The 27,581-nt window shown below is 35.1% G+C and overlaps 3 protein-coding genes across 4 annotated transcripts in view; 1 reads left to right on the top strand and 2 right to left on the bottom strand.

Moving 5' to 3' along the window:
• LOC124635562 (serine/threonine protein kinase OSK1-like) overlaps nt 1–10,198 on the bottom strand; it is a 44,253-nt gene extending 34,055 nt beyond the window's left edge. The window contains exon 1 of one of the 2 annotated variants that reach the window (XM_047171482.1): nt 10,136–10,198. In XM_047171482.1, the coding sequence (XP_047027438.1) occupies nt 10,136–10,167 (32 nt within the window). In that variant the 5' untranslated portion in view covers nt 10,168–10,198. Of the gene's footprint in view, nt 1–8,717; nt 8,976–10,135 lie in introns of those variants that run through there. The other variant, XM_047171483.1, reaches the window with a different exon arrangement.
• A 2,081-nt stretch (nt 10,199–12,279) lies between these two features.
• On the top strand, nt 12,280–13,665 carry LOC124635781 (intraflagellar transport protein 57 homolog). The gene has a single exon (XM_047171736.1). It carries the CDS (start codon nt 12,338–12,340, stop codon nt 13,463–13,465), a length of 1,128 nt encoding a protein of 375 aa, XP_047027692.1. The 5' UTR covers nt 12,280–12,337; the 3' UTR covers nt 13,466–13,665.
• Nucleotides 13,659–26,783, bottom strand: LOC124635780 (xylosyl- and glucuronyltransferase LARGE2s-like). Its single transcript, XM_047171735.1, has 13 exons — nt 26,576–26,783; nt 25,887–26,162; nt 25,423–25,621; nt 24,406–24,620; nt 23,572–23,901; nt 23,046–23,198; nt 22,443–22,620; nt 21,694–21,824; nt 21,189–21,344; nt 20,418–20,603; nt 19,539–19,631; nt 19,001–19,131; nt 13,659–16,840 (listed from the first exon to the last, which is right to left on the bottom strand). The coding sequence occupies exons 2-13, from the start codon at nt 26,112–26,114 to the stop codon at nt 16,690–16,692; spliced, it is 2,151 nt and encodes a 716-aa protein (XP_047027691.1). The 5' UTR covers nt 26,115–26,162; nt 26,576–26,783; the 3' UTR covers nt 13,659–16,689.
• Between the last annotated feature and the right edge of the window lie 798 nt (nt 26,784–27,581).

Raw genomic sequence — 27,581 nt, 5'->3', positions numbered from 1 at the left:
ACACCACGTCACTAAAATTCCCGCCAACCGGAAATCCAAACGTCAAAGTTTATATTTTTCAAACCACAGACCACACGAGTTTTTTTTTTCAATTTGATATGCACGAGTCATTTGATCAAGGAAGTGGGGACACTAACTGATTTGATTGAAGATTGTCTTGTGAGATATAATATGTCGGTGATCAATTGGCATCATACATGGAATGCGTTTCGTAGCAATCGACGCCATTATATGGAGAAGTGGCCAATTGTCGACCACGAGACATGCATTTATATTTTCATCTACTTAGGCATGTAGAGATTGCTTTGTTGTGCTTTTTAATATCAAGGGCCATTAATAATTGTAATTGTCTGCTATTAATTAGAGGGTAAATAGAGCTGTCAAATGTTATATTACGCAAACTATTGTGATTTACATGGTGAATTAAATATAATGATTTATTTTTGGCAACCGTGTGAATTAGTGGCTGGACGGGCACGAGAAATACATAGTTTTTCACTAACAATACAATAAAAATACTCATTAAAACAGCTCTTTCATGCCTGTTCACAAAACAACCATTTCAATGTAAATTTTGAGGCCCTAATTTATACTCTGTCTAGCCACAATAAAATTCATTTTATGGCAAAAAAACAGCAGTAAGTTTAGGAATATTTGGCACAAGTGTGACGAAGCCTACTGCCAACTGTGCCGCTTACCCGGCCAGCCTGTCACGACTGCCATGTTCATAGTTTACTATTGTTTTAACTTAACTACGTCCGTATTGAATTATGCATTCGTATCCTGGGTATTGATTATATTATTATATTTCATGCGAAAGCTGCACTAATAATGATTTGATATCTGTTTTAATATGTCTTGGAATTGTATTATTTTTTATGCTTATATTACCTATATTTAATACATACTTTTATTTAATTTACTCGACGTTAAAAATAGAAGTTTTCTTCAGAGTAGCATTGTGAAACGCACACTGGTCTTCTATATCTCGTACAGAATTAAACGACAGAAAAGTTTCTATAAAAAAAAAACAAATAACAAAAAGGTTGACAAACATAACAAACAAAAAGTGACATTTGGTTCGAAAATTAAATTTCAAACGGGTGAGGAGCCCGCCATTTCGTGGCGGCACACCGATAGGAGAATGCTGCGGGTTCGTCGACCGGAATTGACTTTCCAAACTCGTTTCTGATAAAAGCCTCACACGGAACACGTTACATATGTGCCTGCCACCAACAGAAATGTCGTATGACATACAGAAGTATGTTAAAACCGTCTTTTTCGGAAAAAATGGTTACTTCGCTACAGCGTAGTTGTATGTGAATGTAGTAGTAAGTATAGTAGTTAAAAATACTCGGAAGCTGGTCTCATAATTATGAGGATACCGCATTCTTCATAATATTGATTTTACTGTAAAATCCGGAAAACCCTTCAGGCCCCGATTTAGGCGTGTACAAAATATTTGTTTAGTCTCGACATCATTATAAAGTTTATAGTTAGTAGCAGTTAATTTTTGTATCAAACCCTTGCCAAGAATGTGAATTTTAATTAACTACGCGACAATTCCAGCTATAATAATAAAAGGGCCAAAAATATTCGGAGAACTGCTGTTTTTTCAATGGCGTTCATCACAGAACACAAAATGCTATTTGGCAGCCAATTTCAAGATTAGTAATTTATAACTGGGTACTTTTTCTTTTTTTTTTTGTTTTCAAGAAACAAAAATAATGGCTGTTACGAACGACTATACTTTACCAGCAGTTTAACCCACGTTCCGTGGATGGAACTAATTCGGACTACGGCGCATTGGGATCAAAAGTCATCCATCCTCCGAGCCTTTTCCCAATCATGTTGGGGTCGGCTTCCAGTCTAACCGGATTCAGTTGAGTACCAGTGCTTTACAAGAAGCGACTGCCTATCTGACCTCCTCAACCCGGTTACTCGGGCAACGCGATACCCCTTGGTTAGACTGGTGTCAGACTTACTGGCTTCTGACTACCCGTAACGACTGCCAAGGATGTTCAATGACAGCCGGGACCTACAGTTTAACGTGCATTCCGAAACACAGTCAATGGTGTCTAAGATATACTTAGAAAGTACATACAAACTTAGAAAAGTTGCATTGGTACTTGCCTGACCTGGGATCGAACCCGCGCCCTCATACTTGAGAGGTTGGTCCTTTACTCACTAGGCCACCACGACTTCACATTGGGATCAAAAGTATGTAGCTTATAAATAAGCTTTCCTCAACATCGTCATCGTCATCTTACACTTAAATAGTTTTTCAAATTGGACCTATTGTTTTTGAGATTCAAGCGAACAAAGAAACCCCTAGCTTATAATACGACTATGCTAATCCGCTTTTTTGTGTGAAACCGTTCCAATTCAGGGAGGGGATGACAGGTCCACTAAAACATTCAGAACATGAATATTACCGCTAAAAAGAACTACTAAAACATCTTATTTACAAGGCCAAAGGTACCACAACGCTAGGTATTTAGCTTCAAACAACAATGGCGACTCATATGGTGGTCACCATGTAAGGTCTGCGGAATATTGCGCACGCTTTTGGTTTGTTTGATGACGGCAGTACTTGGAAGACCGAGGAAGTTTCCAGTAGGTACCTACTTGTAATCGAACTTGTAAACAGTAGATCACACAAATAAAAGAAAAAAATCTTTTTCAAACTCGGGGAAGGCCTTTCTACAGCATTGGGCGTCTTTAAGCCGATATGATGACGTACGTATTTAAAAATGTTTCAAGGGTGGATCGAAGGAAATTGCAGGGAAAGTTTAAAATGGATAAAAATGGGAGAAAAAGTAGCAAAAGTATAGTCAACATAAAATTAAAAGTTGAAGAAGTTGACGATAAAAATTGTTCCACAGATAGTGACAGCATACATAACAAACACCTCTCAAATCATGATTGGAAAGCATTTCCTATAGAAAAAGTTGTTACATTGATCACTCAGTTGACATTATAGTTCGTGGATCAGATAAACTCATTGGCTTTCACTCGCATATCCGCAAAAACACACAATGATTTCACCTGGCTGACATCTTCATCTCGGTTTAATGAGTCATTAACGAAGCTTAGTGTATAAATTGGTACCTCTGAGGCTCTGATGGCTGTTGTCGTAGATGTCACTTTCATTCAAGAAGTCCAATCAATCCAAAATAAATAAAGCCGGGAACTTTAACTAATGTTTGGTTCCTATAACCAAGAAAATAATCGTATTTCTTACTTTTGACGCAAAATACGTAAGCAAAATTAATCTTCTTATATAGGATCTGGTCATATTGAAGTGATGTCTAGTCTTTCAACTAATTCCATTTTTTGCGAACACAAAAGCAATGTTGAAATATGCTTTGGCTTATGAAGAGGGAGTAGGCAAAAGCGTATCAGTTAGATACACCTTCGAATTTAGTTCAAATAGGAGTCAAGACCGCATACTATCAAGATAGTACTCATATAATTTGAGTAAAATATAAACAGCGACGTGCACCGTGTTTCGAAGTTAGTCGGACGCACGCGCCAACCAGACGGTCTATTTCCGAACCGACGAGACGCTGCAAAAAATCACACATACTAACTGGCTTCTAAAATTATATGTCTATGTTAAGTGGAACTAATCAATAAACTTGCAGTTACCGTTTAGAGAAAATTGTGAGTCATTCGGTTAGGTTTGGTTTGATATTAAAGTGCAGTAACGGCCTACAAACTCGTTTTGTGGGCTGTGACTTTTTAGAAGTTAAACCAGATTGCTTGTTGGTTTAATTATTGGGTGGTGTTTTAGAGTCGTTTAACTGACTTCTAAAAAAGGAGTTATTAATTTGGATTTTTAAATGTTTGTATAGATTCATCTTGAGTTTGATGAGATTTCAATATTAACTGGTAAGGTTCGGATCTCCTATTCCGAGTGAATGTGTTAAAAGAGTGTAATTGATACAATTCCTGTTGCTCTGATTTAGACTACATCATTCTCATCTGTAGTAAATTTATCCATTTAAATGCCCGATTAGTTTTCTCTATCAGAGATTTTAGCTTTCTTTTATCAAAATTCTAGCTATGGAGTTAGCATAATCCTTGATTGGAACCACATCATGATTCATATGTAGTCAATGTAGGTACCTATTCAAACGAGCAGAAAACATTTTTCTGTACTAAAAGCACTAAAGAACACATACACACTATATTTATAATGATAAACATAAATATTGTTTAAAGGAAAAATCAACAAGGAATGTTGTTTACGTAACTTTTACGAGAATTCCAACGTTGTTTTGTTAGTAAACAATAAGATTGAAATATATAGCGTCTGGAGATAAAGTGAAAATAACGTCGAAGCACATATTTATCAATATTAATATTCCCTTTGTTGTCTAGAGATACATCAGATATTTACTGGCAAAGGTTTTCGCAGACGATGATTCAATATTTTGTTTAGCTTAGCGAGACGCAGACTGTTTTTTGTTTTGTTCTAAATTAATTGATGATGAAAAATGGAGTTTGACAACTAGTCTAACCAAGGGGTATTGAGTTGCCTAGGTAACTGGGTTGAGGAGGTCAGATAGGCAGTCGCTTCTTGTAAAACACTGGTACTCAGCTGCACCTTGTTAGACTGGAAGCCGACCCCAACATAGTTAGGAAGAGGTTTGGCTCAAGAGGAAATCAGTGGTCGGATGAATTAAGTTTTTATGAAAATCCTCAATAGGAGAAGAAACAATTTGCAAACGAGGAAACTAGCGAACGATAGACAAACTGTAGTTCTTAATGTTGTAAACAAATGTGTTCGGTTTCGTAATATTTTTCAGCCAGTGAGGATTATTCAGGGTTATTTGTTTTTAGCCGGGCATGTTACATTGCCCATAAGTTACAAGTTATTTTTTATATAAGTAGGTACCTATATACGTAGGTACATACCTATGTAGTGTAGGTAGGTATGGTAATAATTCATGACCAGCTGTGTTCTGAGGTAGCGACAGATCAAATAACATGAGAAAACCGATAGCCACTACATGTTGCGGTTATTTTCTAGTATAGCTATTGTGTAAAAATAGTTTTTGCTTACCTGTGCCCGTAACCACAGAGTATGTATAACTAGACGTGGCAACGCGGTGGCAATTTATGTTGGTTTTTTTTTTTATTTAGATCGTTATAAAACTTTAGATAAGATTATATATTTTTAGTATTGCGCATCCGTTTTTAATACTGTACTATCAGTTTAATTTTTTTAATCCTTTGAATATGTATTTTTATAAAATTAACTTTTATCAGCACCTAGAGTTAGGTACTTAATGGGTGACCAAATTAAAATTGTTTGTTACTTTTCCAAACTGAACTGAATTGATCTCGTCTTTAATTCTAAGTCTTCTTTTAAAATAACTAATAAATTGTATTTTTCCAATAATAATAAAGGTTCTGAGAAAATATTCCAATAACGCATTTCACATTTTTATCGCTCTAGTTTTCTAACCAGCATTACTAGAAATTATCAAAGATTATCTAAGTACACACATATAAGACTAGCATCCACATTTACTAATAACATCTCTAGCTATTGTTATAAAGAATAACTTTCTAAACAATAGTCGTGCGTGTAGTCTTTTGTTTCTCTCTAACAATGGTTACTCCTTGAAGATAACTGAAGAATATTTGTAGGATTACTGGACATTTCTCATATTATAGTTATAATGGTTATGCTGTTTTTATAATGTAGATATGTGGAGCTATTTGATTTGTAAGTAGTCCGCCATTTTATGCGCCTTGCTTTTTTTGTTATGGTCACACAAAAACAGACATCATTTTGTTGTTTATGTAAAAATGACTGCATAAAAAGAAGAGTGTTCCAGCTGTCATTTGCACATCTTTGGTAGACGTTACGGGTGGTCAGGAGTCAGAAAGTCTGATCAGTCTTACCTAAGGTTTCGGGTTGTAAAGTTAACTGGGTTGAGCAAGTCAGGTCGGGTAACTGGGTTGAGGACTTCAGATAGGCTGTGGCTTCATGTAAAACACTGGTACTGAGCTGTATCTGGTTAGACTGGAAGCCGACCCCAGCATTGTTGGGGAAAGGCTAGGCACATAATGGTATCGTATGATATTAGACCTCCATGCTTAAACGCAGAAAAAGTAACGTAAAATTTTTAATCAATTTGAATTTCGCTACGATAACAGAAATAATAGAAATACTTATAGGTACGAATCAAATTCGAAATGCTTATTTTTATGTTTCTCATACGCATGAACATTACCAACATTGATAAATGATAAGGCTGTTTACACACGTGCGCACGTTTTCCTTCTTTGCTTTTACGACTGAAAGGAAAATAAACAATTGAATATCTATGTTCGGATACGTTACTCAATGAAAATAAAAAAGATGGGCATGTAATTTGCCCGGTATCAAAGATGAACTAGGTATGATAGATGAGGCTGAATGAAAAATGCATTGCAATGTTTTAGGCGTGTAAGTACGTGTCCAAAGCCTGTCAAAGCTGCGGGATTGTCCGAAAGAGTTACCGTGGCGCTGGTACATAAAGGACTCCAGAAGGAACATGGTAGGTTTTAGTCAGTAAGAGTCTGATACTCCCTCACGCTGCACCCAGAGCGGGATGGGTCAAAGGTACGCCAAATCTCAATGGATGGGACAGCCAGACATAAATCAAGCAGTTCTCAAACAAATCAAGAAAAAGGAAATAATTTATAGGTGATACATATTTAGTAGTATGCTATCTATAACGAACAAAACGCCGAACCGATCGCATAACTCGATCTTTTTAACGACAAAGCTATCGTATTGTTTTACAAGTAAAAACTGTTGATGGATATGACAGCAGAAACAATGTGAACGAAAAAATGAGATTGATGGCCTGTGAGAAGAATCAAATGAGTAAGATGAGAATCAATGAGGAGATGACATGGAATAGAGGACTAATTAGATGGAGATATGGAGCAATCTCCAAAATAAAGATTTGCTATCGAGGAGATGCTTAAACAAGGGCCAAAAAAGATCACGTTTGATGTAAGGGAGTCCCCTGAAATACAATAAGTATTTTAGTGTAGTTATCATTATTTGTTGTTATAGCATGATTAAAAAAAAAACAACTGTCAAACTATCACGGTTCATGAGGCACAGCCTGGTGACAGATGGACAGAAAAGACTTAGTAATAGGGTCCCGTTTTCCCGTTGTAACAAAAGAGGCATGAATCCAAAAGAAAAGCTAATGTCCTTGCAAATAAATTGAATGATAACATTGATAGAGACGCAGAAATTGATTGCTCAACTTCAGGCAATCAGTTAGCGCGAGTTATCAATACAAATTCCGATACGGTAACGTGTACCATAGCGGTGATACTCTATTGTTTCCTCGAGTACATATTATAGCTGTGTGCTGATCTAATCAATTATATTGCACATTTTATTAATCTAGTTCGTCTTCATTACTATGATTATGAAGTTCTGCCCCTTTTTATTCATGAGCATTTTTGAATAACGTCCAGATTCTGGGATAAGTTTGATAAGTATGATAATCTTATTAGTTACGTTTTTGCAGAAAACCATCCCAAACTTTTCGTGCAAATAAAAGAAACGTGCCCCATCTTTACACTCACAGGAATCGTCCCCAAAATTAGAATAATTAATTGCTATGCTTTGTTACAATATCCTGAATATTTCTGAGGTACCTATCCATCATCTTTATATTCTCGTATCAAAACTTGTCTTGTATTCGTTTCTGGGGCATGTTTCATCTGTGCTAAATTTTTAACGAAAGCCGTTTGTACTAGCTTCACTATCAGAGATTGACAGAACTAGATTTGAATTTTCAAACAAGACTCAAGCTACAAGAAATACAGACATATTTATCACGAGAAAGGGAGTAACATACCAATGTATGTCATAACAAAAGTTTAAATCGTGTTAGACTTTCAAAGAATTGAACGGCTAACCTTGTTATTAAAATGTAAAAGTAATGCCAGACTTCAAAACGAATCCTCTTTTGTCTGCTTAAAACCACGAAGGTCTGTAGCAAAACGTTTAAACTTTGCATATCGTCACATCTTTACGAAGTAGGTCTTAAAACTTGCTTAGTAAAAACGTGGCCATTGCTTGACACAAGTCATACGTACGCAAAAACTCCTTAAACGCCTACTTTGCCACATCTAGGTTTTTGTCCCTATTACTCTAGCTATGTTTTGTACCATAGAGTACCTATATAATGCATTGTGTATTAATGCAGGCATATCGTATGTGAAAATCAAACCTGTTTCTCAGATGACCTAATGGATGCAACTTTCCTAGACTTATTCACAGTTTATAATGTACTTAGGCCTTTTAAAATAACTTACGGCTTTAGAACAGTTATTTCTTAGTCACTGTTGGGAATTTTAACATGTCGAGTTGGGTTGAAAGCTATTAAAAAGGATCGCAATCTTTAAGTTTTACGTCGGTGCCTCGACCGATGAGAAAGTTTTGGTCACGTGTAGAGTCATACAAGTTTAATGTGCAGGAAAAGCTGCATTTTTTATGTACAGCTAGCCTACTTTGGTTGGCTTCGATTAGAAAAACTTTCGTAAAAGTTAGGCCTAGGTTAACTTAGCCTTTGCAGGAGTTTTAAGTAAGATGTTTTGACTAATAAGTCCTCCTTGGAGTGCGTTGAAAAATACTTATTTTTTAATGGCTGTAACTTTCAGGTAATAATTAAGGACATCAAACTTACCTTATAAAAACAAATTCACATTACAACCGAAAGCATCCAATTTTAAATCCGTTTTTTTTTAATTAAAAAATGAACACGAAGCACACACACCAGTTAATACAGCAACAACACAAAATTCATATAGTTTCGTCACTTTACACTGCGTTGCAAACAAAATGGGAAGTTTTGAAGTTTATTATTTCTAACTTTAGATAAGCGTGTGACGTCCGCCCGCCGCGAACGTTTGGTCGCGACTGAGCTACGAGTTATACTGGCGAGCAACATTTCTAATTTTATCGTGCCAGTAACACGAGATAAAGCCGGTCTTTATTGAGACTTTTTTTTTTCATTTCATATTATACGAAAGGAAAATCGTCGATTGAATATAACGAATAACATATACTAATGAGCTTCATAGGATGGTTAATAAACTTTTGTTGTGGAAGCTAAATAAAACGTAGTGATTATATACCTACTCTCTGACGCTAAAGTTAGCATACTTTAATAACCAAAGGACAGTTGACAATAAGTAGGTAGGACTTTGACAAGAATTTCTTTACAGGTAAATGTTGCAAAATTCAAAGTAAGTTTATCCCAAAACTTAGATGCATCATCGTCTTTTAAACTTGATGACGGCATAGGAGATCCTTAACGTGTATGGATCATTGAATTAACTTTGCAAAAAGTTCAAACTCGTTTCGACAATTTGCACTGAAGTGTACCACATACCGAGCCAGGCTTATTACCACTTATTTCTATTAACATTTAAAGATACTCTTTTCAAAATTGTAGTCAGACGCAAGTATATATTAGTGTAGTACCTGTGTAGTGTAGGTACCTTCTTAGGTAAATAGACACCTAGATATTATTTTTATAGTGATGTGATTTTGTCCTGTGTGAACAATAGATATAAGATGTATGTATAAAGTTTGGCACTGAAGAGGGCAAGAATGAAATTGGCATATTTATAATGGCAACAGGATGATCAATTAATTAGTTTTCCATAAGATTAAGCTAAAAATAAACGTATCCAGTGTTACAAGGTGAGCGCGGGTGTGTCTAGATGACATGTCGTGAGTTACACATGGTACTGAAGAACGACGAGCTAAGGTAATGCAATTATTTGTAACAAAAATTATTGTATTTCAATGTAATGTTTTAAATGTCACTAAAACAAATCTAAGAAATACTTGCATAAAAAGTTAGATTTGTCATAGCCTACAAATAAAAAGAAATTGCTGTTATGTACCTATCGAAAAGAAACTAATGAAACCTATGTAAAATTAATTTCAACCCTGGTAAATACCATCATTACAAAATCATCAAAACAGCGTAACTGAGACACATAACTAATAGGTACTATTACTATTACTTTAACGTACCCCATTAAGCACTGTCTATGCACCTCACTAATACCTTAGTAAAAAAAATACACTTACCCAGTCTTTTTCCAAGATTTCCTGATCACCATTCTGCAAAAAATTTGCAATATTTTCTTCTAAATCACCACTGAGACACAACAGTTGCCACTATTATAAACAAGCAGGTCACACAAAATATTGTGACATACTGAACAATAAAATCAAAATAACACTAACCACAATATTTACTTGTTGGTATTATTCCTTGACGCATCGAACGACCGTGTGTCAGATGCTTAGTCACTCGGCCTTTGGGTTCAGATAAATAAATAAGATGCGGTCACCAGTAATCCGAATTTAAATATTATTTGTGGGTTTTAAAATTCCACGACCTATACCTATTACCTATACCTTTCATAAACAATTACTTAAGAGTAAAAAAGAAATTAACTATCTTGAAGAGACTTTAATCATAGTCCATCATTCTGTAACTTTCATAATAGTTTCTAACGCCCACGTTCACCCACAACATAAACGTCAGTTTTCTTAAAACAACTAGGTATGAAGTTTTCTTAAAACGACTATGAATTTTCACATTCAATTTTTAACATAAAACGGGTGTTTTATGTTATCGGTGAATATGAGCCTTAGCGCCTTTTTCGTTGAGTTAGGACGGAAAACATTAAAAACTTGTCATTTCTCTGGTTAATTGTTAATTAATAGACTAGATACAAAAAAACGTTACATTTTTCTAATTAAGACGCAATTGTGGCATTATTTCGTACTTACCACAAAAACCAAGCCCACTTAGGTATACCCAATATGATTCATGTACTTAATAAGTTTTCTATTGTTACAAAAATGACTAATTAATTAATTGTTAGTACACAATTACCATATACATTAGGCGTCTAATCAGTTGAAAAGATTGATCAAAACCCAGATTACTCATGTAGGCTCTACTACCATGAATATTGATACTTAAATACTAACAAAATACGTATAGAAACGTACTCAAGTAACTCTGTATGTCTATATGTCCGTCCGGTTTTGACGTTAAACTATTGAACCAATATGAATGAAATTTGGCATGTCTAAAGTCTGAGAAGGAACATAGGATTACCTTTTTTCGCGTGCGGGGCTAATTGCGTGAAACAGCTTTATACTTAAATAAATGAATAATAAGACAGAGCACCATTCATAGCGACATTATAAAAATGTTGAATTACTCAGACTAGAACACTCATTGTATTTTATTTTTGATATTTTGTATCTTGAAATAAAACGTTTCTAATAAAGGCTGAGTATAAAAAAAGTTCTGACGTATAGCGAAGTTCGTCCTTCGTGTGTGTCTATTTGTAACAAAAATAACGCGAAACGCATAGTGGCAGTGCGTACGAATCGAGAATTCGAGGTAGTCAGACTGATGCGGCTGTGCTTACATACATATCGTAAGTATTCAGTTTTATTTAAGAAGTATCTAACTATTAAGGTAATCTGTGGTAATCAGTATAAAATTTATACTGAACGATGAAATTAATAGACCAGTTTCATCGGTTTCTGATAGTCTCTGATAGCATACCTGAAACTTATCAGGGACACGATTCTGCTAATTTTACTCAAGCGACATACGATTCACATCCGACTGAGATCCAATCACGATTGAAGCGTATGTGGCATACCGCAATTTTTTTTTGAAATTAACGTCTTTATCATTTTCTGTCATTTAATAATGAATCATTTTGTCTGCAAATGAGTTACGATTACAATATGAATGTAGAGCAAACTACCGTATAGACCAAAATCACAAAAATGGCCGACCAATCGCAAACCAATCGAATGGCGTTGGAATACGATTGGTCTTACGTATTAGTAGCAGAATACCCGCTAAGGTTAAAACTGCTATTGCGAGTCAATTTCTATTCAATTTTGACATTATTAACTTAGCAGAATCGGGCCCCTGATAGACAAATTATAATATCTGGCAGAAATTATAAGCAGCTTTTATCTGACCGATAGCATTAACTACCAGATAACTAACTGACACTTAATCGGTAACCAGTGAAACTGCTCCTGAAAGATGCATGTTTCAATGGACAGACTATGGACTACCGGGCCCTGTACGACCGAGTAGACCGTACATAAGGACTCTTTGGTTCAATTGTATAAACGCCAGCATGTTGCTATGGTTACGCGAGTCAAACATAACATGACACTTTGCCAGTGTGAATGAATAATAGTTGAGTGTTGTTATTTCTCCATTCAAATAGAATAAGAACAATGGATCTTAATCTAATGGATAAATTGCGTATACTAAAGATCGATACCGAGTTACGTTCGCATATAAAAATGAAACCAATGAGTAGGCATTATTTTATCACTGGCACGAATCCTGGGGAACAATTCTATGTGTTTGCATCGACTGCCGCGTGGCTTATAAGAAAAACTGGGAAAGAATTTGAACAGCCCAACGAGGAAGATGATCCAAACATTATTATTGCTACTATAGTTGATATTTTGAGAGAAAAAGAAATAGCCGTTGATTTCTCTTCACACAAATTGAAGCAGGGTTATGGTGAACAAGTGTGCTACGTATTAAACGTTCTAGCTGATGAAGTTCTGAAAGTTGAAGGATTTGAATGGCAGAAACCAATCGTAGATATAGCAGAGCCAGAAGAAGCTGCTGACGATATAGACCAAGTTGAAGATGAAACTGAAATCTTACTTGACAAAGTTGAAGAAGAAATGGCAATTTATTCCGGAGAATCTGAAGAAGAATTCGATGGAGAAGAAAAGGAAGAGAAAGAGAGTCTAGTTAAGAAAGTCCATGATTGGGAAGCGTGGAAATTGGAGTTAGAAAGAGTAGCACCAGCGTTGAGGCTTAAAATTTCAGCTGATGGTCGCGATTGGCGAGCCAGACATTCTCAAATGAGGACATATAGAGACGAACTATTCGAGAGATTCAAAACCACAGGTTCGCAGTTGAAAAAACTACACGGAAATATAAGTTCGGTAATGGACAAGGTAGTGGCGAGAGAGAATATATTGAACGAACAGTTTGAGCCTTTGGTTAGAGACTATGGATCTTTGCTGGATGAGCTGAGTAAAGTTACCAATGAGTATAAAGATGTTAGTGTAGGAGTGACAGAGAGACAAGAGACACTGAACGAGTTGACGTCTAAAGTAGAGAATATAAAGCAGAGGACAGAATCTAAAGGTTCTTCAATGAATGATAACTCTCCATTAGTGACTGCGAAGAAAGCTGTCTCCAATTTGAAGAAGGATATACAAGACTTGGATTTCCAGATAATAGTGTTGCTGTGGCTTTTGACGACTAAAGAGAATCCTAATAGCAATAATTTGTTTGCTAATGCGGAATCTAAGATGGTTGGAATTGAAAGCTATTGAAGGATATGTACAGAAATGGATGTTCAAGAAGTGAGTTTTTTATAATAAAAAATAATATCAGTAGTGGATACCTATTTATTATATTTTATAACTAATATTCTGTATACGTTTGACTGCGTTTTCATTTGATTGAAGATGTTGGTATAACCATGTAATATGTGTTAGTGATATTCGCTCATAAATAAAGAAAACCTTTTACATTCGAATGTTTTTATTCTGGCAATATATTTAAATAATACGTAAAATATTTAACTCTGAATACATTTGACGATGCCTTGATATTGTGATAATTACAACGTTTTTAGACGTAATTACCACATAGAATAACTTTTGAAAAATACTCAAAAATAATACATTCTTTGGTAAACTTATATTAATATTAAATTAGGTAACTTATTATGCTTTCTTGTAATAAAGATACTTAAATACTTTAAACATAAGTTTGACATAAGAGCTCGTTAAAAGTGATATTATGAGTTACTCTTATAAAACTAAATGCGGCTTATTAATTATATAAAAATAATTAGGTTGCACAATTAACCGAAAAAGTGCATTGTACTTCTTACACAATGTATTTAAAATGTTTCTGTATAATATTTATTAAAATTCTGCGTAGGTATGTTTCAGTAAATAAAATTGGGTTATGTACATTTGCAATATTCACACCATCTTTGGTTCTATAAGGAACAGAATACGATAAATTTATAGTAACAAAAATAGGGGCCTTTTACGGTGGGTTGCACCATTTTACTATAACGATAACCGAACCATTTTCAGCGGTCAAATCGCCAATTTGGCCAATGGGCGGCAAGTGTATGGCTGGTTATTAAAAAAATGGTTAGTTAAAAGGTGCACCTCACCCTTCATTTTTTTAAAGTAATATGTTTTTTTAACATACTCTGCTTTTTTTTTGTGCCTCAAAAATCAACCGGGTAATTTATTTTTAACTTTGGAATATACCTTATGCAAAATGTATAATTAAAACTTATTTAAATTAATAGCTGTCTTTTTTAATAAAAAAAAAATATTTTCTTTTTCAGAATTACTTATAACAATTGGAATATAAATTATTATTTAGTGCTATTGTTTGATAAACGTGAAATATTACAACAATAAATATTTTTATGTGAAACTACATGATTACTATAAATCGAATCGATCAGATTCAGAGATCATTAAATAATATAAATGTGAAGACAATATATAAAAGAATCCTTAACATCTAAATAATTGAGTTGATAATTTCTACCTTGAATTATTGAATGGCCGTTCTTGAATTATTTTGATTATCGAATAAATTCGTAATTTTATTTTTTGTCTCAAAATTCAGTACATTCTAGGTTGTAAGAAAGATCGTGGCACATTTTTGTAGTATATCAAATTTTCTCTGCTTCAAAAGTCTTCTAGTCATAACAATGATCAAACAGAATAATATATTTTACCTTTCTAACTACATTAAATGCAGTCTCTTTATGTGGGTATTTAACGAATTAGTCGGCCAATCTACAAAGTAGCGATATCGTCAAATCAAATCGTTTATTTTGCAAAGAGTATTGGTCGTCGATCAATGTACTTTACAAAATAATTTTAAAATTTAATAATACGACTTTTTACTGGTTTGATATAAATAATGATCTTTAAGAACTAAATACTTGTTTATAATGTTCTGTACGCAATAAAATAATTATTAACATAAATGTGATAATTATGTAGTAGGTACATAAATAGAAGAGAGAGAATATTATTTTAAAACCTGTAGAACTGTACATTATAGATTCCAAGTTATTTACGTAAAATCACTTATAGTCTATGGTACAGAGTATTTTAGTAAAAAATTACAAACTTTTTTTTATATAATACATTCATAGGTGCTGTACTTATAATATATACAACGTGTAACGTTAAGTGAGCAAAACCTAGAAATAGTTAAATTAGTGGGTACAATGATTTATAGAATCAATTAAACCACTTTCTAGTTATACAGATAACACTTAAAAAAAAAATATTAATTAAAAATAATAATGTCTATTTTATTAATAGGTCATTATTACTTATTACTTTTATTCCCTGTTTTTTTAATTATTGATGCGTTTTTTTTTAATTATTGAGAGAAGGCATCAGCTAGGAAATAATAAAAAAAGGGAAAACCCTTCATAGAATTAAAAATACCCTATGGTGTCTTGAGGTTTTACGCATTTAACGTTACACATTGTAGAATAGGCGATTTATCGTCAAATCATCGTAATACGATATTTCTGACATACAACAAACATACTGTGCGTTTTTTAAGAAAAACCTTTGCTTGTTTATTTTAATCGACTTTTCATAACATCACTTATGTGAATTTACCTTTATAAAGTGTTGGTGTTATTAATTACCCGCAATTTTTTTTAGTTTATATTATTTTAACCCATCAACTTAACGGTAGCACTTAACCTTCTCTTGTGGGCAGTCTTATAAAAATGTAATTGCATACACTTTTTAATCAAATTCAATAACATTAAATAAGCAATTAAACGTATATATATAACACAGATATGTGGTATATAATCACAGACTGAAGTAAATGCCTTTAAAATATGTCAATATTATAGTGTACTAGCCGTTTTCCCGCGGTTTCACCCGCGTCCCGTGGGAGCTACTGCCCGCACCGGGATAAAATATAGCCTATGTTACTCGTGGATAATGTAGCTTTCAAATGGTGAAAGAATTTAAAAAACGGTCCAGTAGTTTTTGAGCCTATTCATTACAACCAAACAAACAAACAAAGTTTTCCTCTTTATAATATTAGTATAGATTTAACACTGTAAATTCTACAAAACTGTCATAAACGGAGTATGGAAAGTTTAACAGAGACGCTATAACGCAGGTAGGTCAGGCGCTTTCTTCTATGTTAAATCTGTGTTTATGTTATAATTTGGCGCGCTATTTTAGAAGATTTTTCGGCACCTCCGCTAGTCATTTTGTTCTCCATGATATGAACTTAGCTGAAGAACTTTATATTTAGGCCCAAATTCAACAATAACATAAAATGATTTTCTTAAATCGACTTATGTTGTACATTAACTCTAGGGCCTTTACCTTCAAAAGTCACATACAAAGTCATCCGCTGACTTGTCAAACTTTTCATTATAAGATACGTTATTAAAAATATTTTGGGGCATTTAATACTAATTTTACGGGGTAATAAATAACACCACAGTTTAGTTTAGTAATTACAACAGTCAGTTTACCTCTTGGTCTGGCACTTGGTTGTATATCATGCTTTTTGCTTGAGCTAAATAAACTTGATCCGGTTTAGACGGCTCTTCGAATGTCACATTGTACTTTCTCTTTAAATCTTCCATGAATTCTTGTTTGAGTAATGCTAGGCAACTGAAAAAAAGAAAAATCGAAAATAAATTATATAGTTTCTATATTTTTTACTTAAAAGTACGTGTACATATTTACATGTGATTAACCCTTAGAGCTCTGCCTCACTAATGGACACACTCAGAGACATTTAATGGTTACTTAAGCCGTTCCTTAGTGCAGAATTTCTATAAGAATCTGTCACTAAAGAGCATAGATGTAATCTAAACAAGATTGCGCACGCTCAAAATATATATTTACGAAAATGAACTCTATTCCAACGCAATAAGGTACTAAATTGGTTGCATAATACACAGAGGCAAATCCGAGCCGAGAGGGATAGTTAGAACGGAGGCCGTTTGTCTCTTTCTAACACCTTGCCAGCATAAAAAAAATGTTGTGATCAACAGTTTTGTCTTCCCAAAAAAACAATTGAATCACTTATATTTTTATCTTATTTTAACAATTGTAAGTCAACAAATTAATAACGATCGCATTAATTTATTCGTTTTTATTCTTAAAACATAAACAACATAAATTTTTATTTTGCTTTTTTTTTATTTTCTAGCAGTAACCCTGAACATTCTTGGCGCGTAATCAGCATTTAAAATGTTGTTTATATTTTTTGTATTAAATCAATTTAAACTATTAAAATGGTGAAAAAGTGTTGCGTTTATACTTGTAAAAGTGAATCCTATAGTGGTTGCAATATATCGTTCCACAGATTAGCTAATAATAACATTTTCGTAAATCAAACAACTAGGGTGTCCATGAATTCTTGTAATGAGTCAAAATATGGGTGATGGATTTTAAGACTGTTGTACTATTGTTATAGCTTCCCAAAAAATGAAGAAAGGCGACATAAACGGCTCAGCAGTCTATATATGAAGCAAAAATACAAAAAAAAACAGTCTTCACTTCGAATCTTCCTGCTTTTATACTACTAATTCCCGCTAATTATTAAAAGCCTATATTAGTATTTTAAGGTCACAAACTGCGTAAGTTAAAATTTCAATACCAATCTGTGTTTAATAATCTTAGCAAATTCGGATTTGTCTCACATAGCTTAATCTCATAGTCACCCTATTAGAAAGGGACAGACGGCCTCCGTACTAACTGTTTCACTCGGCTCGTTTTTCGGGTAAAAGTGCGCAGTCCTGTTTACTATATTATGTCTATGCTAAAGAGTGACTAAGCGGGAGTAAGACTCCATGGCGACGTCGCCGGCCACGAATCCAAGAAGTTAATATTGGAATATATGGAACCTAACTCACTCGGCGACGGTTTGGCAACGTCGCCAAATTGGAAGCGTGGCCTCGGCAGATTCCACTGACAAAGAAGATGATATTGACTATTATTCGAGCCAAAGAGATCGTCTGATGGAGTTAGAAGATGAAGAGGATGCAGGTAGTTTCCCACTGACCCAGACTTGAATGCAGATCCGCCAACAGTGGACAAGATACTACGGTACCTTCTAAAAGTCCCTAGACAGGTGTACAAGTACTACCCTCTACTGACGTGCGATTCGATTGAAAAAATATTTATGGATTCTAGAAATAAGTGTAAATTTAATAATTGTAGGAAACTTACCTATCGACTTACCTACCAATGTTTCGCGTAACTATGTAATGGAATCTAAGGTAAATAAAACCATTTTACTAAGTATCGTAGCGTCGTGAAAATCATCGTTGTGGTACTGTCGAACTGATTTGACGATGGAGTCGGAAAATATGGACTGAGAGCTATTTTTTTGATGTGAAATCATCAAATGACCCCTCCCGCTGTGGGTTAGCAGCGCGAGGGAATGTCAGACTCTTACTGACTACAAGTCTACAACCTATTATGTTCCTTATTAAGCCCTTTATGTACCAGAGCCGCGGTAGCTCTTTCGAACATCCCCGCAGCCGAGGATTAAGTTTATAGCTGAAATTAAAAGTGTTGTTTTCTAGTGTTTTTTTCAGATATTTTTTAACACGCACACTTGTAACTATGTATGTGAGAAAATCTTAGAATCTTAATTTGACCCACTTCCCGGGTTTCGATTAGGATGAAATTTTGCACATGCTCTGAGTTCTGATGACAATACATGACTAGCGTGTTTTATTCGTTTTTTAAAGCATTTTTCCATGTAATTGGCATGCAATTAATTGCATGTAATTGGCATATGTTGGCATGGTAACGTACATGCGATAGTGCGGGTCCGCGCGGAAGGCGGTGATGTCCTGCGAGGGCGCGTGCGGCGTGTGCAGCACGAAGGCGCCCGGCAGCACCACCGCGCGGTACCCCTGAGCTCGCAGCTCTACGCTGTGAGATACCTAATAAAATAACCACATTAAAAAATATTATTTAAATTTAAATTCAAAACAAAAGACAACCCCCAAAATAGCTGCCTTTTTGCTGGGAAGAAGTGGCACAAAAAATGGCATATCTAGCGAATGCGTAGCTTACGGGCCGTTCGCGAACTGCGCGCGTGCATATTTGTTCGAGCTTTGCGCTAAAGAGACGCCGCTCGTAAACGACTCGCGAGCTGCGCATTCCCCAGATGTGGACGCACTCTTACGATACAAACGGGTGTTTATTTATTTATTTGTATTTTGACACAAATTAAATTGGTACATAATTTTACAAATATGATGCTAATTTACACTTTTGCCGAGTTAAAGCAAAACGTCTTTTGCTTACCACACTTTATTTCAGAAAAATGTTAATGACTAAACATTACCTTGTTCCAACCAAAGCCGGAAAACCTCGTATCATATTTAGGCACAGATCTGTGAACGACTAGATACGGCTCGTAGTCTGACTGCCACTCCACCTGAAATGTAATAAAACCTGTTTTGATATTGTTCATTTTATACTAGAGTAGAGACCACTCCTGAAAGTATCCATTGAAAGTAGAGAAATATTAATATTAGGTCCCAGGTGACGACCCAGTTAGGACCATATTTCCCTGATTGGAGGCCCTAAACAAGTAAAAGTCCTGTAAAAAAAATAACAGTACGATTTTTATCTCGATAAAAAATTTAGATCTTCTCACAGTCTTAGGAAATTGGGTTTTTCACTGACAACATTTAGTTTTTCAAAATGAACGTAAAAATTCATATATATAGTATATAGTATATATATATTTATAGTATGTAGGTGAAAATGGGCCCCAGTTACTTATCCCGTAAGACTCCTAGACTAGTATGTATCTCGTGTGACTCCTAAAGTTTGGTTACATACCTCATAAGGCGCAGTAGCAGTATCCTATCTCGAATAGTTAGTAGCGCGATGACCCCGCGGCCACTCGCGCGCACGGTTGCGACGACATATTCCTACGCCAGTAGACATACTAACCTAGACAGCACGTGTATTATTTGTGCCAAACTTAATGGCGACTTAGGAATTCCAGCGACTCGATGCGCAGAACCCACTTTTAGACATCATCTGGTCAGCAAAAAGCCACATGTGCTACGAAGTTAGCAACGAGTCGCCAATAACGTCGCAACTAACTGTTACCGTTACCCTTTAACCTCCTGTATTCCGGTGCGCAGATCTACGCGAGACACGATGGATTTTCTTTTGTTTTATTAGCGTTATTCAAGAGGTTAATACGTACCTCATAAGGCGCAGTAGCAGTAGCCCATCTGGTATAGTTAGTAGCGCGGTGTCCCCGCGGCCACTCGCGCGCACGGAAGGGCTGCACGTCGCCCGGCGCAGAGCGCAGGCGCGAGAGTAATGCTGCCTTGTTGCGCGGCATTGATGTACGGTAGCGTTGGGTTTCGAATGCCGCTACTACTAGGCACTGGGATAAAAAAAGATGATTTTGTTTTCGAACCGAAACTTTAAAATATTTATTCGCTTGTTAATATAGAAACACATGTTCTTAATTAATAACGGCCTTTTTCCTGAAAAACATACCCGAAAGACATACTTATACACATTAACCAGAATTTTTAGTCTTCGAAGTCAGCAAAGTTCTATTAGGTCATCAACGTATTCTATGTTGTATATGGGGCTGCGGGATTGCTCGAACGAGATATCCCTCCCGCTGCGGGTTAGCAGCGTGAGAGAGTGTCAGATTCTTACTGACTAAAACCCATCATGTTCCTTCTGAAGCCCTTTATGTACCAGGACCCCGGTAACGCTTCCGAACAATCCCGCAGCCCCGGCAGGCCTTGGCCCTGGTGGGCCCCGTATATAAAAGGCTTAAAGAAGGAATATGGTGGGTTTTAGTCAGTAAGAGTGACGTACTTACGTCATTGATGGGCACGTCAGTGACGTAGTATCTAAGACAATCGATGTGTGCGTTGCACTATTACTATCGGTATGTTCTACTTTTCTCGTACAAAAAATCGGTCACCCATTATAAAACCTATAATACACTGACCTTCTTCTGAGGGTAAGGGTTGATGAGCTGTATGGCGCTGCGCAGATGGTCGTAAAGTCCCGCCATAGGCACGAAGTCCACGTCCATTAGGAACACGTAAGGAGTATTCACGTTCTCTAGAGCCACGTTGCGTAAGTAGTTCACTGGGTAATGTACCTTAGGGAAAAGTGGTAAATTCTTAATAATATATTTTTTTAATTAAATGTACATTTAAAAATATACAAAAGCAGTCTGTCTGTTTGGCGTTAGAAATTGTTTATTCTGGACGGAAGCAAGTAAAATTTGCAAGTCAAAAGTTTTTGAAATTGAACAAAAAATATGCCACGATTATTGGGAGTATATTGCGCAAAGTTTAATCAATTCATAACAGATTGCGCAAAAGCGCTGAAGTTAGAATAGTAAATTGTATAGTTTCTCAACGAAATTACCATGAATTATTCATCCTTTTTACGACTATAACTTTAACAACATTCTTTTAAGGACTCTAGTCTTACGCTTTTCTTACCTTATCATGTTTAAACACCAAATGATACCCAATATTCTTTCTATCTCTAAGAGTGTCGGACCAGTCTTTTATAAACCTCCAAAGATTATCCACTTCGCAGTCCGCTAAGTATATAGCCACACTGAGGGGGCCTGTAATAAATTAACATATAGGTACGACACGTAACTTAATTAACGCACATCCTGAAATTACTTTGTTCAGAATCGTTTACTGAATCGATTTATATCATTTTTAATATGGGTAATTTTTTATACCAAAAATAATTAAAACTACGGAAATTATTGTCATATTTACCCTGTACAGTCAAAACAAATTCAAATAGACCGTAACTCAAAGTAATAAGACTTCGTGTATTGTCGGCTTTTTCCGTAGTATTATGTTGTCGAGCGAGCGAGCGAGTCGAGCGGCGCGCGGCGCGATATTTGCGTGCGTAGTAGTATGACCAAAAAGTTCTCCAAGAATTGGTATAAGGCCTGTACGTGTTTGTTCCAGTAGGTTTTGAGTGAAAGACATTCAACTGAACGGATGTTAATGAAACTTGGCAAAAATATAGTTTATACATCAGAATAGAATATAACTTCATTTTTATCCGATTGCGAGAAGCAAAACCTTCAGTTCGCGAACGAAACCACGACAGCAACTTGTTGATAATTATCTAGCTGAACGGTGTTCATTTATCCTAAAGCGAACACCATTCAAAGGAAAATGTTCCTAAAATCAACATACCTAAGGTCTTAATTCGCACATACCTTCCCAATAATGTCCGAGTCTATCGAGAAACTGTAGGCGGTCCATAGACAGCTGTACCGCGAGCGTTACGTCAAAACTATCAGCGTTCGCGTGACTATAGTCCGTGAAGTACAAATGTGTGCGCAGCTTTACTTTCTGTGCGGCGCGGAAACTGCTGCAGAGGTCTGATTGGTTCGCCTAGACAGAATAAAAATAATAATATATAGAAAAAATGTTTTGTTGTGCGCTTGGGACAGTAATTGTGAAGTAAGTAGGGGGGGTCATGTGCCCTTCGAGATTTATTTTTACGCATGTCAAAATTGACTGACGGTTAGGTACTACACTTCATTGGTTTAGTTAGGTAGTTAAGGGTAAATAAATGACTTTTTACACAAACACATATAAAAAAAAACAAGGATTCAATTGATTAAGTGCCAATGATTATTACACTTACATTGATTTTTAATTGCATTTTATTTTTAAGGTGGCTTTTTATATAATATAAAGTCATACAAAGATTTTTGCCTGTTTTAGTACCTACTCAAAAGGAATATATGTTTCATTTATTATTTTTAACTAATAAACAGAAGGTTTTGTTAACATTTAGTAAATTTTATACTTACTTTCACAGTGACGTGTTCGATAAAAGAGCATCTGTGTAGCTTTTCCCGCAACAGATTGCCGTCAAAGTTCACGTAGGACCGATGTATGTCGCGAAAATAGCTCGCGTCGCGAATATTTATATTATGTTTCAGTGGCGAGTTCCAATGTATTACCTGGAACATAGTATTATTTCTTTGTAAAGCAGAAACTTTAACAGCTCAGATTTGATGCCTTGCGCAAGCTTTTTGGATAGTGTTTTTTATATAATTTTTTACTAGAGTAAGGCAAACTAAAACGGAAGTAGAGAGAAGCAGCGGCCAAATTCTAAACATCCAATAGGAAGTACTTAAGGCACCAGGATAAGCCTATCAGATTCATATATTATTATCAGATTCTAGATGATCTGTATGACTGTTCTAAATCGTTTTAATAGGAATGTATTGATTGAGACACTATAACAATACATATATGTAGTTTTGGCGTAGTGCGACAGAAAAAACTGACAGTATCACCTTCGCATTTATAATGATTTTCAAACGCACTTACCTTAACATTATTACTATCCTCCCCATAACAATTCTTAGCTAACGTCTGCGTAGACATCTGAACATTGTACTGACAGCTCATATTATACACAAATCGGGGCTGACTTTTTATAATAGCATTTATAACATCTTGATCAGCTAACGTAGTTTGTTTCAGTCTACCAATGTTATCTCTAACTGCATCATGCCATAGTCTGGTCCAATCCGTGGTTGTTCGGATCTTTTTAAGGTCTAGTAACATGACTCCTGTGTTGTAACCTCGTCCTAGGGCTGGCCAGCGTTTCGCTTTGTTGAGGTACCAACTGCTTTCGTTTTCTACTAGGCCTATAAACTGTGGAAGGATTTCAGTTAGTTAGTTGTTATGTTAATGGCAAATAAATGATTCTATTCTATTCTATTTAGGTAGGATAGCAGAAGTCCGTAAAGAACAAGATTTAACTTGTATGGTTTTAGGCATATTTAGTTTTAAAATAAAGCCATTGAATTTTTCAATCTATTTTAAATGAAACTTAAAGACAGTTTCTTTAACATATGTCATTATTTACATTATGTATTTCTAACCAGTTAAAATACATTGCTTTACATGAATACAATACTCAATTCTTTATTAGCATTCAATATGGTGGTACATTTTGATTGGAGACAATATGGACGCTATAGGGCACAGCTTATAGAAGTAGGAGAGTTTTAATACTATAGTTTTAGCTAAAGAGTAGAAGTATTTTTCAACAGATTTTGAATAGTACAACAATAAATAAAACCTTTTCATGGACTGCACATACATTTTTCTATATTATAATTTACTTTTAATTTAAAATATTTTTTTACTTCTTACCTGTTCATCAGTCATATTTCTAAACAAAGCCCACAGTTCGGCCACATCACACAAGAAGGTTAAATCTGAGTCCAACACTATGGCCTGACTCAACGTGTCCGGCAAGATATCCGGGAACAACAATTTGACTAGCGCGTATACTCCGGAGTAGTGGCTGTTTGGCACCCATTGCACCTGTGTTAGATACTCTTCTGCATTGTAGCATGAGTATTTTACTGTAAATAAATAAAGGATTATGTATAGGGTGAAATTTTTTGGTCATCATTCAGGAAATTTTAAGTTCCAAGTAGTCTATTGTGAGTCTTTAGACACTAACCGTCGTACCACAAAAACTTTTAAACATCTGCTGAACGCTTGTCTAAAAAAATTATAGATCATGACGTTGAAATAAGGTCCGTTTTGTAGCCACACTTTTTTTGACAAGTGTTCAACAGATGTGTAAATTTTTGTAGTAAGGCTGTATTATGGCAGATCAGAAAGTCTCTAAAGGCTATCTGATTACATATAGGCTACTTGGTACACAGATAGTCTACAAACTTTCTGTTTAATTTTTGTCCGGCTACTTTTACTGTGGTTACTTCTTATCTGGATGTGGGAGTTTGTTCATTAAGGACAGGAGTGCCGCCTCGGTGTTCAGCTAGTAAATGATAAACTGCTTGCAACCATGTTTATCATAATAACTTTGTTATTAAGGTGTTTTTCCATTTGGTATGTAAGAATCTACTGTTGATACAGCTGTGACAATGTCAGCCTTTTATCAGTGTAGGTTGTAATTTATTTCGCAGCAAGGCTAATGTTATTTGGAATAACATGTAGTTATTCAATTACTATACTGATTGTTTAGTTAAATTATTTTAAAACATCATTAAGAAAAAATAAGGGAATTATATTTTTTGACATAATTCATAATTTGTATTCTTACCCTTTGAAAGGATGGCCAATCGATAACAGTTTAATAATTATTACTTTTATTTTTACTTTGCCAACAAACAAAGAGTGATTGCTATTTTTACTTACCATCGGGCAAGTCCCAAGTGTCAAAAAGTTTATTAATGGTAACATGAGATCTGCTATCTACAACGAAGTGGAAATGTATCGGGTTCTGTCGGTGGTGCATCAAAGATTTGATCATCGGTGTGATCTGCCTCGTACACTTCCCCATACATACTAATGCTATGTGCACCGTTTCACAAAGCGTTCCCACTGCATCGGGTATCTGAAAAAGGAAGATTGTAATGAGTGGTAAAAACATAAAGCCTGCTAAATAAGTTGAAGTGTTGATAAGTGGGAAGTTGTAGTGTTTTTCTTTTATGTGTTAAAGTTAATCGAATATAATAAAACATGACTTTAACTCCTGGTATGTTGCTAATTATAAAACAATATCAAATCAATTCAATGTACCTGCACTCAAACAAACAACAGGGTAAATATCTAATTAACTGAAAAATTACATTAATTGCAAGAATATTTAATTCACTTACCACAGGAACTTCATAATTAGATACGGAATCAACAGACATTTGTTTCATAACGCTCTGTGACAGCCGTAACTGTGTCTTGAACACTTTATTCTGTGATTCCAATATACTGATCCTGGATATGAGCCACCAATAGTATACTATAGAGACAGCTATACCAATCCCAAAGGGTACGCCCAGCCATGGCCGAAAAAATAGGCAGTACAATAAATTCTTAGATCTCATGTTCATGTTTGATCATTTCATTTGCTATAATGCATTTTAATTGCTGACTTTTTGCTGTGAAACAAAGAGAAAAATATATTTATTTTATAAATTATGTATACTAAGTACAACTTACAAGGTACTGCTTATTTCTGAAGAAATTTCTGCTAGTAGACTTGTGAAAAGGGTTATTATGCACATAAAAATCAATCTGCAGAACAACATAATATTTGAGGGAGTCTCAAATACAATGGCTTTGATTTTTAGATCGTTTGGACATCGAACTAGAGACCGGTTTTTTATGCGGTCTGGTACTGCTTAAAGCTTCTTCTGGTATTAAATAATCAAATGAAAGTTGTTCTCTTACCTTCATTAATATTTCGGAAGTCAACTACTTTACAATGGCGAAACATTGAGTTGTTATCTTTATGTTCACATTTCTAATTTAATTTTATCGTTAAATAACGGTTTCTTATATTAAGACTTACTTTATTTCATGATTCAAACGACTTGTTTATTGCAGTTTGAAGAAAATATATCTTCTGTAAAGTTGATTGTCTGCGAGTTCTTGAAGCCAGTATTACAACATATTTGTCAGTTAATTCTCACGCGTATCGAAGCATGTAATGGTTTATTTACACATTTATTTTTGTAATTAGCATTTGCGGTTGGAAGTCCAACAATTTTCTTCCTGAAACACTGAAATGTCAATTTGATTAATGACAGCTGACTGAGAGACTTTTTGACATTAACGTTTATTATTAGAAACGCGTTCAAATACAGTCAATGTAAAGTACAATGCGTTCAAAATTGTGTTTGTAAACGGTAGTTTCTGAATTTTGCACGGTAACTGTAATCAATTCTTTACGTATTATTATTACACAGTGTACAAAAACGTATTTTACATAATCAGTACATAGTTTTATTTATCTATTTATTCACAAACACAGCTATTATTACAGGATATTTCCCAATGCGGTAGCGTGGTAACATAATTTTATCTCCTCTATCATCTATTAATATTATATAGAACATACAATATAGTTTTTGTAAATTCATTAAAAGAGCACGAAAGTTAATCTATCCTTTCCGCAATGTCATTCGGTGTACGCAAGGCGCGTGTCACCGGCGATTTACCGAGTTTTCTTCGCGCGCGTGTCACTGCTAGTTACCGTGGTCGGCGCCGTCGCATAACGTAACCCTCAGGCACATTCACACCTGTATTACCTTAAATACTGACTCCATAGACTCCCTTATGTAGGTACTTACCCCATATACTCCCTTATACTGCTGCTGTTGATTTGCATCCGTGCCATATTCAAGGACGTAATTATGCTAATGATTCTCGACCCAAATCAACAAAAAAATTGGTACGTAATTTTTTTTTTAATTTTTTTTTCGGAATTCCGTCATTGTCATCTAGCCGTATTTAAACTTGGCGTGTGTGCTACTGGCCTTAAAAACGTGCTGCACCCTCACACAAACGCAAACACA

Source organism: Helicoverpa zea, chromosome 13 (genome assembly GCF_022581195.2).
Source record: "Helicoverpa zea isolate HzStark_Cry1AcR chromosome 13, ilHelZeax1.1, whole genome shotgun sequence".
In the NCBI taxonomy this organism is placed as follows: Eukaryota; Metazoa; Arthropoda; class Insecta; order Lepidoptera; family Noctuidae; genus Helicoverpa; species Helicoverpa zea.
Note: the sequence above shows the minus strand (reverse complement) of the source record. Positions and strands in the feature narration are given on the sequence as shown.